The 13,178-nt window shown below is 40.4% G+C and overlaps 1 protein-coding gene across 1 annotated transcript in view; it reads left to right on the forward strand.

Moving 5' to 3' along the window:
* Window positions 1-13,178, forward strand: part of csmd3b (CUB and Sushi multiple domains 3b) — a 2,134,893-nt gene that overhangs the window by 38,118 nt on the left and 2,083,597 nt on the right. Inside the window, exon 2 of the mRNA XM_072277417.1 lies at window positions 7,594-7,816. Within this exon, the coding sequence (XP_072133518.1) occupies window positions 7,594-7,816 (223 nt within the window). The remainder of the gene's footprint in view (window positions 1-7,593; window positions 7,817-13,178) is intronic.

Below are 13,178 nucleotides of genomic sequence, written 5' to 3' on the forward strand. Positions count from 1 at the left end.
TTCCTGAGATTAGTATCTTTTTCTCTGATTTCCCAGCTGGCAGGATTTGATGCTCGAGAGCTCTGGCAGCTAGTCTACGAAGTAACATTAAAGCAAGAAATTGGATAGTGTAGGAATTCCGTTTGGGTGTTTCTGTAAACCTCAGGATTTGTCAAAGGAAGATTGCTTTACAAGGATACAAATAAGATATGCCAGTTTTAAGGGAGTATTTATTCACCTTAACTGCCAAAGGAAATGAAACAACTTATTTTATTGAGATGAGAAGGGGGTCTCGGGCACATTCATTTTACTATGCCATCTCCCCTGACAACTTTTCCCAGGGGAATGCCTCCATTTTCTATTCATACACTCTCCTGGCCAATATAACTAATGCATTATTAGGTCAGTAGACTGGGATTATCAATGGACCCAAGAAAGGTGTACAGACCAGATATAAAGGAGACTAGATTTTTTATCACCCTAGAAATGCAGCCGATGCACCAGCATTGTACCCCCCTTTTGCTTCAATGACTGTTGTGCCTAGTCAGTGCTTGTAGCCCCACCCAGTGGCTCAGATCTCATCAAAAATACTCAACATCACAGTAAAATCTGCCTACTTGCAATCTGTGATGCTTAAATCTAACTACAGTTCTTAAAAAAGATGTACATTATGGCTAAAGCAGATGGTATAGAAATCAGAGCATTACTGAAAAATACAGCACGAAAACAGGTCATTTGGCCCATTGAATCCCTGCTTACCTACTGCATTCCATTTATACAAACCCTAAATTAATCGCATTTTCTTCTGCCCTGCCTTTTCACCATCTCTTCCCAAATTTTTCCTCAATCTTGGGACCTACACACTGATGGCAATTCGTGGTGTCCCATTAACTAAACATTCTGCCTTTGGGAGGATACCAGGCTGTTCTAGGGAGAACATGCAAACTCCACATGGACAGCAACAGTGGTCAGGATTTTCAGAAGACAGTTGAGGTAGAAATCAGAACAGATACCTACAGGACGGGTTGGTGGATTAGCGGTTCCAAGAGCTCTTCATTCCAATGGTGGATAGAGAGATAGCCTGAGAATTCCATGCCAGGAGATAAGTCCTAGCGCTGCAACAACTTCAATGAACTCATGAGAATATTCAGAGTCAATTAACACATTCTCAAGTATCAGTTCCCACTTGCAGCACAATTACATTCCTACAACTCAACTCACCATTGCATTCGTATTATCAAACTCAATCAATAAGAACCTGTATCTTACTTTGACATCCTTCTTTCTGCCCTCAGCATTGTTGACGATTCGTGCCCATGTTTCATAACATTCACACTCCCAGACAAGTGTCCTAACATTCTTTGGAAGAGACATAGTCATAGAGGACTGCATCACAGAAAAAGGCCCTTCAATCCATCTAGTCTGTGCTAAACTATTATTTTGCCCAGTCCCACTGACCTGTACCTGGACCATACTCCTCTCATCAATATACTTACCTAAACTTCTCTTCAATGTTGAAATCAAACCTACATCTACCACTTCTGCTGGCAGCTCATTCCACACACCACCCTCTGAGTGAAGAAGTTCCCCTTAAATATTTCACCTTTCATCCTTAACGTATGACCTCTAGCTCCAGTCTCACCCAACCTCAGTGGAAAAAGCCTGCTTGTATTTACCATATCTCTACCATCCATAATTTTGTGTACCTCTATCAAATCTCCCCTCAATCTTCTATTTTCCAAGGCATAAAGTCTAAACCTATTCAATCCTTCCTTATAACTCAGGCCATCCAGACTTGGCAACATCCTCGTAAATTTTCTCTGTACTCTTTCAACCTTATTTACATCCTATGCTGCAGGGAAGTATAATGTAGAGATGATGTTAGCTTTAACCCAGTGGCCCATTACTGAGCTCTTGCCAATGGCTTGTTGGAAATCAATGATAATGATAGCTCTGTTTTACCCAATTCTTCGCACATCTTACTTTCATCTAGTTTACGATTTGCAGAAGTTTGAAACATGCAGCTTTTTATTTTCCCTTTTCCCATGCCACAACTTTGCCTGAGAGATGTTTTGGTTTAAAACTGTAATCTAAGCAAGCAGTGGAGGGATAGCAACAGGACAGTGGATACACTTTCAGCTTGTAAGTCAGATGCTGACATTGTTTAGGATTTAGAAGTTATCAGGAAAGTGGGATACGCATCATATGTTAAAACAGCAGGGATGAAAAACGAACAATTCGAGAGGGCAGGGATATTGAGTTGTGAGCTGTATATAATGCTAAAATTAGACCAGTAAATTGCAGTGTGTCAAAGATGGCTAAGGGGACAGGCTGCATGAGAGGGATGATGGGTATACACTGTGAAATCCTTCGTCCATGGGGAAGCCTTTAAGGGTGATGGAGTCTCAAGTAATATGGAGGAAACTGGTAGAAGCCAGACATGGTTTGGAGAAGTGGGAAAAAATATTTACATCTTTGGTTAATATGAAAAATTTTACAGAGTCAAGCTGGTCACAGATACTGGTGCACAAGAAGAAAGTCCTCCAGCCAAGAGTGGGAGAATCAGAAGGAACTGAAGGCAGCTGCATGATTTATATTCTGTTGTGGGCTGTGGCTTTTGTTGTCAAGATCAACATTTATTCTCCTTCCTTGTTCATAATCTGTAAACCACCTGTTTTGAACTGTGATAGTGAACATTGTAAAGAAATTTAAAAGGGTAGGACTTACATGGTGAGTGGTAGGACACTGAAGAGTGCGGCGAACAGAGGGATCTGGGAATACAGATCTATAATTCTTTGAGGATGGTGTCACAGGTGGCAAGGGGTGTAATGAAAGCTTTTGGTACATCGCCCTTCATAAATCAAAGTACTGAGTACAGGAATTGGGATGTCATGTTGCAGTTGTATAAGGAATGCAGAGAAAATTTACTAGGATGTTGCCAGGATTTGAGGACCTGAGAGTGTGGAATGAGTTGCCAGTGGAAATGGTGGATCCCAAGTACAGTTTCAGCAGTTTGGAGATAGGTACATGATGGGAGGTGTATGGAAAGTGATAATCTGGGTACACATCAACAGGGACAAAGCAGATTAATAGTTCAGAATGGACTAGATGGGCTGAAGTGCCTGTTTCTGTGCTATAGCATCCTATGACTCTATGGACTCCTATAGTTCAAGTAGATCTATTTATATTTCCACTTTTTAGGAGGGAATTCAAGAACTTCGATGGTGACAATTAAGGGACAGTGATATATTTGCGTGTCTGGTCGGTATCCTATGAAAGGAGATGCAAATGGGGGATTTCCTATGCACCTGCTGCCCTGGGTAATCGAGATCCAGGGTTTGACCGCTGTAGGTTCCTACATTCTAAACAGTGCATCTAGGGAGTGTCCAAATCTGAGGATTTGTAAGTGAAAGTGACACTTCACCATCATAGGAATACAGCTGCTGTTCTGAATATCTTTGATGAAGCCCTTGAGGATGATTGAACATTACCCTGAGAGACTCTTGCAGTATTGTCCTCCATATGAGATGATTGATCTCCAAGGACAAGCATCCTTCTTTGTACTCAATCTGACAGCAGATATTCAAGAGTTTTTGGTCTTGGTTTCTACTGACTTCATGTTTAGCGGACCGTTACATCCCTCGGTTAAGTGTTACCTGTAGTACCACTCATCTCATCATTTGAATTCAGCTCTTTGATCCAAGGTAATAATGAAGCCTGGGGCAGAGTGTTGCTGACCAGTTCAAACTGAGCATCGGGTTAGGTTGCTGAAGAGCAAGTGCTTTTTGATAGCTCTTCTGTTGATTATTGAGAGCAGACTGATGGGATGGTAATCGGCCAGGATGGAATAACTTGGCTAGATGTGTGTCTAGCATTGGCACATAGTTCTGTACTATAGATAGGTGACAATTCAACTCCTAGTCTTTGTGTAACCTCCTACCCAGTGTGCTAAACCAGTCCTTGATAATGAAGAAGCAATAAAATTGGATACTGGAAAATAAGAGGCAAAGTTGGAATACGATTATGTGAATATTCTAGGAAGAAAGTGGGAGCATAAAAGATAGGAGCAGGAGTAGGCTATCTGGCCCATTGAGCCTATTTTGCCATTTAGAGTCATGGCTGATCTGGCCATAGACTTAGTTTCAACTATTTGACTTTTTTCTCATAACCCTTTATTGCCCCGTTATGCAAAAATCTAACTGTGTCTTAAATATATTTAATGTGCTAGCCTCCATTGCCTCTCTGGGCAGAGAACTCTCCAGATCCATTACTCTCTGGGAAAAGTGGTTTCTCCTCATTTATATGACTATCTGTTCTATTTTCTACTCACTTTCCCCTGCGTTTATCAACATTGTACTCCACCTGCCAGACCCTTGCTCACTCACTTAACCTGTCTATATCTCTCCACAGCTGCTCAGTTACTGTTTGAGGACGTTAGAAGTTTTATAAAGTATGCTTTGTACAAGTGTAGATTGTTCTTTATTCAGGTGGAGTCAGTGATTGAGGAAATCTATTATCTTACCATATTTTTACTGATGTTGTCTGGAAGGAAACATTGGTTTGATTATATGAATGAGTACTACAAATCTTTAAAAAAACCATTAAAACAAGTAGAGAAACTCTGTGAGAATAATCTGAGTATAACAATGCTTACACCTCTACAGTTTATATGGCTTTCAGGATAAATAGAAGACAATTAACACTTCGTCCCAAGCCACTGTGTGATTACCTGTCAAACTCATTTAGAGACAAGATTACATTAGATAGATGGATAGAGATATTACCAAAATTAATAACGATGAACTTTAAGGTCATGACTCTTCAATATTTATGTAACATTTCTGAGCCCCTACATTCATTACTAATAATTGTAGTTCCTCTCTAACTAGGTAGATGTTCCAAAAAAAAACAAACACGGAGATTTCCATTTCAATTTGGAGAGATTAACTATCATGTGTTCAAATTTATTTATATGAGAAGTCATTGAACTGGGAGCAAAGTGTCATGTGTGCTTCAGGTTTTGAGAGTTTCAACCATCATGTTATCTCAGCACTTACTGAAAAGTCAGATGTTGTTAAGCTCTACTCTCCCGGAGCTGTGACATCCAACTTGCTTCATTTGTAATGCACCATCATCCAGTCATTAAATTTAATGCCTAGTAAACCTAGAGTTCTGTGAATTATAATGTCCAAAAGCTCAACATTTTTTTCTTCTCAAGTAAAATGCTTGCTTTGCAAAATTTACCCTGTATCTTTTATTCTGAATCAGGCACAAACTCCGAACTTTGTGAACTGACTGAGCAATGAAGTGGAATAGTGGAGCATGGCATGGGTTCATTAACAATTCACGTTTGGTTTTGTTGCTTTGGGGGTAATCACACTGGTGCTTTGAAACAGTGAAGTGTAGTTCATTTCTGAAGGACTTTAGAAGGTAGCTTCTGTGGAAGCTTTTCAGCAGAAGATACACACAGTGGCCACTTTATTCGGTACGTATGTATTTAATAAAGTGGCCCAAGTCTATGCTTGTGTTCTTCTAGTGCTGTATTTCCACATTCTTCTGTTGCTGCCATCCACATCAAGGTTTGATGTGTTATCCATTCAGAGATGATCTTCTGAACACCACTCCCGTAACACATATTTACTTGAGTTTCTGTTGCCTTCCTGTCAGCTTGAACCAGTCTGAACATTTCCCGCTGACCTCTCTCGTTAACAAAGCATTTTCACCCACAGAATTGCCACTCACTGGATTTTTTTTTTTTTGTTTATTTATCACAACATACTTTGTAAACTCTCAAGCAGTGGTTCCCAACCTGGGGTCTTTGGCTTAAAAAAAAAGGTTGGGAACATCTGCTTTAGAGACTGTGGTGCTTGAAAATCCCAGGAGATCAGCAGTTTCTGCTGTACTCAAACCACCCCATCAAGGACCAATTATCAAATGAATTTAAATCACAATTGTTCCCCATTCTGATGTTTGGTCTGACCAAGAGATGAACCTCATGACTGTGTCTGCATGCTTTTATGCATTGAGTTGCTGCCCCATTATTGGATGGTTCGAGATTTGCTTTCATGAGCTGGTGTACAGGTACACCTAATGAATTGGCCACTGAGTGAACATTTCATCAGGCAATATAATGTACAAAGGGTATCTTGTGTAGAGCCATGAGCAAATTGCACAATAACTTTGGGCGGCAGCGTAGTGTAGTAGTTAGCATTATGCTTTAGAGTACCAGTGGTCCGCGTTCAATCGCCGTCGCTGTCTGTAAAGACATTTTATATTCTGCATTACAGGAGTTGCCAGTCAGCATTTAAGTCACTGTAGGGCTGCATTAGGGAATCCATCTCCAGAGTTTTCCCTTAGGGCTTACCCCCAACGCCTTCCCCATGACTGGGTATAACTGTCTCAAGGCGAATTATTGAATATTAATTTTTGCCAAATGATACATTTTAGTTCTGATGAACAAAAATAAAAAATAGCAACAGTAAATCACATTGATTTCATATTGTATTGATCATGGACAAATACTGAAAGTTTGAAATATACCAAACTTTTGGAAATATTCAGCAAATTGAACAGTATCACTGGATTAAGAGACAAAAGGTAACATTTCAGATTAATGAGCTTTACCAGTTCTGATTCCTCCCACAGTCCAAAGACATACTGGTTGGTAGGTTAATTGGTCATTGTAAATTGTCCCGTGGTTAGGCTAAGATTGAAGCAACGGATTGTTGAGTAGTGTGACTTGAAGAGCTGGAGGGGCCTATTCCACGTTGTACCTCATAAATAAATAAATAAACTTTGGTTTAGTTTGGTTTCTTAGTGGATTGGTGGGGGTAAAGCTATCATCACCCAGGATATGCACTCTTCTCCTTGCTACAGTCAGGGAGGAGATAAAGGAGTCTGAAGACACACACTCAACATTTCAGGAACAGTTTCTTCCTCTCTGCCAACTGATTTCTAAATGGACAATGAAACAATCTATAAACAATACCTCTCTATTGTTTTGTTCTCAAATTGAACCATTTAGTTATTTGCTATATTTCTTACTGTAAATTATGGTAACCTCATTATGCATTGAACTATACAACAAACTTCACAGCATACAGAGGGTGGTGAGAGTGTAGAACACTGTACCAGCAGAAATGTTAGATGCAGGCTTGATTTCAACATTTAAGAGAAATTTTGATAACAATATGGATGGGAGGGGTAGGGAAGGGTTTAGCTTGGGTGAAGGTTGACAGGACTAGGCAGATTAATAGTTCAGCATGGAACACCTGAGCTGAAGGGCCTGTTTCTGTAATGTAGCATTCAATCACTCTATGACAAAATGCTGAAGGAAATTAGGAGCTCGTGCAGCATCGATGCAGAGGAATAAACAGTCGACATTTTGATATCCTTCATCAGAACTCAACCTGACGTCATCAGGATGTATTCTTTTTCTATTTTGGGTTCCGAATTCGCTTCTCATTTTTAAAGTGATCACCCATGTTTAGGACATGGGTTTGATATTGCCCTCACATTTCAGATGCTGCCATTCTGCATTTAATGCCCTGTGATTCTATGAATAAACCTGGTTCTGCTATCAACCTCAATCCTCTTACACTTCTTGTTTTTCAGGGTTTATTTATACCTGCGGAGGGACATTACAAGGATTAAATGGCACGATAGAAAGCCCTGGCTTCCCATATGGGTATCCAAATGGTGCAAACTGCACATGGATCATTGTAGCAGAAGAACGCAACAGAATACAGATTGTGTTCCAATCGTTTGCTCTGGAGGAAGAATATGATTATCTGGCATTGTATGATGGACAGCCACATCCTGCAAACTTTAGGACAAGGCAAGTAATGGGATGTGACTTTACTATTCAAAATGCTATTCATTGACCTGTATATTCTATGCTTTACACCTTGTCCCCAGAGGAATATTCTTTCCTTTAGCTGTATTAAACTTGAACTTGAATGATCCACTTCTACAATTATCTAGGATAAGAACTGTATCTACACAAGAAAATCTTCCGCTGCTCTTATAACAATTACTTTCTTTGTTGAATGTAGTTAATGCATCTCAAGGATCAAGTATTATTTTCTTAAATAACATGATCCCCATTGTTCCATTGGTGTAACTTTGACATGTTCCTTGTGTGCTAGCTTGTGAAAATACATTGTTCAAAACCTAATTGAATTTAGTTTTAAATATCATCTTAGAAATTCAATCATCTACTGCATATCTTGTGGTTCAAGCTTTTTCTAATTACCTTGTATGACAGTTTAAACAATTGCTTGAGCTTTGCTAACTCTCAGTTGTTTGTAGTCCATAGAATGTAGGGTACATTCTCTGAGTCTGTGAGAAGATTTATCTTGTAGTTGGTAGTTGTAAGTTCAAAACAACCTGAAAACTTTTTGTATTTGAGCACTCCAACGAAAGTGTATTTGTAATGATTAAGCAATTGAATGAAGCCAACTTAATACAAACCTAAGACATCAGAACTGTTTTAAATAACTTAAATAGCATTTGTGACATTTCCATTTGATTAAAATTGATTTGGGCTTGCATTATGTTGCAGGGTTATTGGTGTGGATTAGACAACTAACAGTAAATAGTGGTGGAGGCATCCATTGGTCAGGATCAACCATGGATATTTTGTCCTAGTTGTCTAGGTACGTAAGCCTAGACAGTACAATATGGAGAGCAAGCTGCTGTACGTAGCAGGATCCCCCTCTCCACGCATCTGATGAACCCAAAGGAACGGCAAAGACTGATACGGTTTGGCACCAGCTGCATCACAGGAGTTGCCAGTCAGCGTTTAGTCAATGTAGGACTGCCTTAGGAACTCCATCTCTGGAGTTTTCCCTTGGGGCTTACCCCCAAAGCCTTCTCCATGAGCAGATATGACTGTCTGAAGGCACATTTATTGACTATTAATTTTTGCCAGATAATACATTTTAGTCCCGATGAACAAAAATAAAAAATGGCAACAGTAAATCACATTGATTTCATGCTCTACAGATCATGGACAAACACTGAAAGTTTGAAATATACCAAACTTTTGGAAATATTCAGCAGATTGAACAGTATCACTGGATTAAAAGACAACAGGTAACATTTCGGATTAATGAGGTTTACCGGTTCTGATTCCATTGGTCTCATAAGTTACTCTTGTCATTATCTCCAAAGGCACTGCCTGACCTGCTGAAAGTGTTCAGTATTTTCTGCTTTACTTCAGATATGCATCAACCGTGGAATTTTACTATTCAACCTGTGGAAGTTTGTAGAAGTTACTAAATATATTAAGAACTATAAGTTATTATTGGAACCAGTATGACTTTAGGACTCCTTGTACAGGATTTCCTAAAGATTAACTTGGAGGCTGAGTCAGTAGTAAGGAAGGCAAATGTAATGTTAGAATTCATTTCGAGAGGACTAGAATATAAAAGCAAGAATCACAATGCTGAGGCTTTATAAGCCATTGGCCAGAATGCGCTTGGAGCATTGTGAGCAGTATTGGGCCCCTTATTTAAGAAAGATTGTGCAGACATTGGAGAGGGTCCAGATGTGGCTCATGAAAATGGTTCTGGGATTCAGGAACGTTTGATGGCTCTGGGCCTGTACTCGATGGAATTTAGAAGAATGAGGAGAGGATCTCATTGAAACCTATTGAATGTTAAAAGGAGAAAGTAGAGTGAATGTGGAGAGGATGTTTCCTATGGTGGGAGCAGGGGCGTCTTGTACCAGAGGGCACAACCTCAGAATAGAGGTGCATCCATTTAGAATGGCGATGAGGAGAAATTTTTTGAACCAGAGGGTGATAAATCTGTGGAATTTGTTGCTATAGGTGGCTGTGGAGGCCAGGTCATTGGGTGTATTTAAGGCGGAGGTTGATAGCTTCTTGATTAGTCAGAAAGGTTATGGGGAGAAGGCAGGAGAATGGGGTTGAGAGCAAAATGGATCAGCCATAATGAAATGGCAGAGCAGCCTTAATGGGTCCAATGGCCTAATTCTGCTCCTATGTCTTATGGTCTTATGAATCAATAGGTTAGGCACTAACATAGAGTCATAGAGTCATATATAATGGAAGCAGGTCCTTTAGCTTAGTTACTCCACTCTGGCAGCCATTTATACTCAGAAGAACTGTATCTTTTACCTCCTCCATATTCCCATAAAATATCCCATCCCCCCCGCAGATTCTCCCTGTTGGCTACACACCAGAAGAAACTTTAAGTGGTCAATTATCTACTAACTTGTAGCTCTTTAGGATGTGAAAGGAAATTCTTCGTGGGTCCTTAGCTGTTCTGGACCAGTTTCTAAAGGGTGTATCAGGAGTGTCCCTGTGGTCTGATTTCAACCTCGATGCCTCTCCTCCAACTGTTTTTTGGGTGTCCCTTTTGTCTCTTTTTTAAAGATTCCATTTTGATGCCTACCTGGTGTTGATAGTTGGCTTCTTCAAGTTGTGGTCAGTCCACCTCCATTTCCATTTGTGTGTTTGTACCTATATGGATTCATGGTTAGTGTCGTCCCACAGTAACTGGTTGGTTACTTCATCAGCCCATCTGATGTTTCAGATCCTCCTCAGGCACTGGTTGATGAAAGCCGAGAGTCTTTGTAGTGTCTTATTTGTTCTCCAGGTGTCAGGGCCATTTAGAAGCATGGTTTTAACATCTGAGATGCAGATTCTGATTTTGGTTTCGTGATAGGAAATTGGAGCCCCTGAGAGATCACACGTTGTCTCGGGGAGAACTACAACCTGGACACAGACAAGCACCCTGTGTGAAGTTTGAAAGCCCTCTCTGCGAAGTCTCTGGCATTGTCAGCCAACAGCTTTCCCAGCTAGACCATAGAGCACAGGAGCAGGGTTAGGCCATTAGGCCAATCGGGTACCTGGCCTTTTAGCTCAAGAACTTCCTCTGGGTGCACAGTACTTGATCTCAAACGAAACACATTCTGTTCTGTGAGCAAACATGTGTCTGCTTGAAGATCTCAATTCGAATAGAGAGCTTAAATGAGGAGCTTACTGATTTATAGTGAAACATAGTGAACAATTTAAATATTGAACTTAAGTGGCTGGTTTACTTTCAGTCAGTAAAGTACTGATTATGCTAAAATCTGTCCAATGGGAAAATGGTAGTAACTTGTATTAATTGCTGGATGCAACGTAGAGCTGGAAGGCTTATGATTTCTAATCTTTCAACAAAAAATATTAATCTGGCCAAAATAGTTTGGATTATTGATCTAAGCATGAAATTACTTGTTATGATAATAGCTTGTGAATGCTTCATGAGGCTTGTATGGAATTACTTTGTCACCATAAACAGATTCACTAACCAATTTAAAATTAAACAGCTTATATCTCTGTTAACAAAAACATAATAGTTTTACATAGAACATAGAACATAGAACAGTACAGCACAGTACAGCCCTTCGGCCCACAATGTTGTGCTGACCCTTAAACCTGCCTCCCATATAACCCCCAACCTTAAATTCCTCCATTTACCTGTCTAGTAGTCTCTTAAACTTCACTAGTGTATCTGCCTCCACCACTGACTCAGGCAGTGTATTCCACACACCAACCACTCTCTGAGTAAAAAACCTTCCTTCAATATCCCCCTTGAACTTCCCACCCCTTACCATAAAGCCATGTCCTCTTGTATTGAGCAGTGGTGCCCTGGGGAAGAGGCATGTCCCCTCTCATCCTCCTTCTCTCCAAAGAGTAAAGCCCTACCTCCCTTAATCTCTGATCATAATGCATACTTTCTAAACCAGGCAGCATCCTGGTAAATCTCCCCTGTACCCTTTCCAATGCTTCCACATCCTTCCTATAGTGAGGCGACCAGAACTGGACACAGTACTCCAAGTGTGGCCTAACCAGGGTTTTACAGAGCTGCATCATTTGCCCGTGACTCTTAAACTCTCTCCCTCGACGTATGAAAGCTAACACTCCATAAGCTTTCTTAACTACCCTATCTACCTGTGAGGCAACTTTCAGGGATCTGTAGACATGTACTCCCAGATCTCTCTGCTCCTCCACACCACACATGAATAAGTTTCCTTCAGTAGACTATCTTCATTTCGTATATTGCCGGTATGAAGTTAACTAAATGCTAAACTACTAAACTACTGGATGAGAATATGGCTGAATATTCCTCAAAAATGTCAAGAGATAGTTGCTAAGCTTTGGTGCTAATATGATGAAATAAAGGCAGTGGAAGTTGTCTCCATGGGCTTCAGCAAGGCCTGTGACAAGGTCCTAGATGGGAGATTGGCCAAGAAGCTTGTCATTCAAAATGAGGTAGTAAATTGGATTCGGCCTTCCCTTCTTCACATAAGCCAGAGGGTGGTAGTAGGCCTGGAGTCCTGTGACTAATGTTGTGTTGTGGGGATTTGTACTGAGCCTTTGTTGTTTGTCATCCATATCAATGTTCTGAATGATAATGTCATAAATTGGATCAGCAGATTTGTGGATGGTGCCAAAATTTGGAGTGTAGTGAACAGCAAGGAAGGCTATCAAACATTACTGTTGGATCTGGATCAGAAAGAAAAATGGGCAGAAAATTGGCAGATAGAATTTCATACAAACAAGTGTGATGTGTTGCATTTTGGGAGGAAAAACCAGGACACTACCTACATAATGAGCAGTAGGGCACTGTGGAGGGCAGTAGAACAAAGGGAATCTAGGAACATAGATCTATAATTCGTCAAACGTAGCATCACAGGTAGATAGGGTTTTAAGGAGAACTTTTGACACACTGGCCTTCATAAATCGAAGTACTGAGTTTAGGAGTCGGGATACTATATTTAAGTTGTATAAGATGTTGGTGAGGCCCAAGCTGGAGTATTGCATGTAGTTCTGGTCACTTTCCTACGGAAACAATATCAATAGGATTTTAAAAGTGCAGGGAAAACTTACAACGATATTGCCAGGACCTGACGACCTGGGTTATAGGCAAAAGGATGAACAGGGTAGAACTTTATTCCCTGAAGTGTAGGAGATTGAGGTGATATTTCAATAGAGGTATACACTATTTTGAGGGGTATAGAGGGGTAAGCAGGCTTTTTCAGCTGAAGTTGGGCAAGACTAGAACTAGAGGTCATGGGTTAAGGGTGAAAGGTGAAATGTTTAAGAGCAACATGAAGGAGGACTTCACTCAGAGGGTGGTGAGAGTGTGGAATAAACTTCCAGTGAAAGTGGTAGATAGAGGGTTTGA

This window comes from Mobula birostris, chromosome 1 (genome assembly GCF_030028105.1).
Source record: "Mobula birostris isolate sMobBir1 chromosome 1, sMobBir1.hap1, whole genome shotgun sequence".
NCBI classification, from domain to species: Eukaryota; Metazoa; Chordata; class Chondrichthyes; order Myliobatiformes; family Myliobatidae; genus Mobula; species Mobula birostris.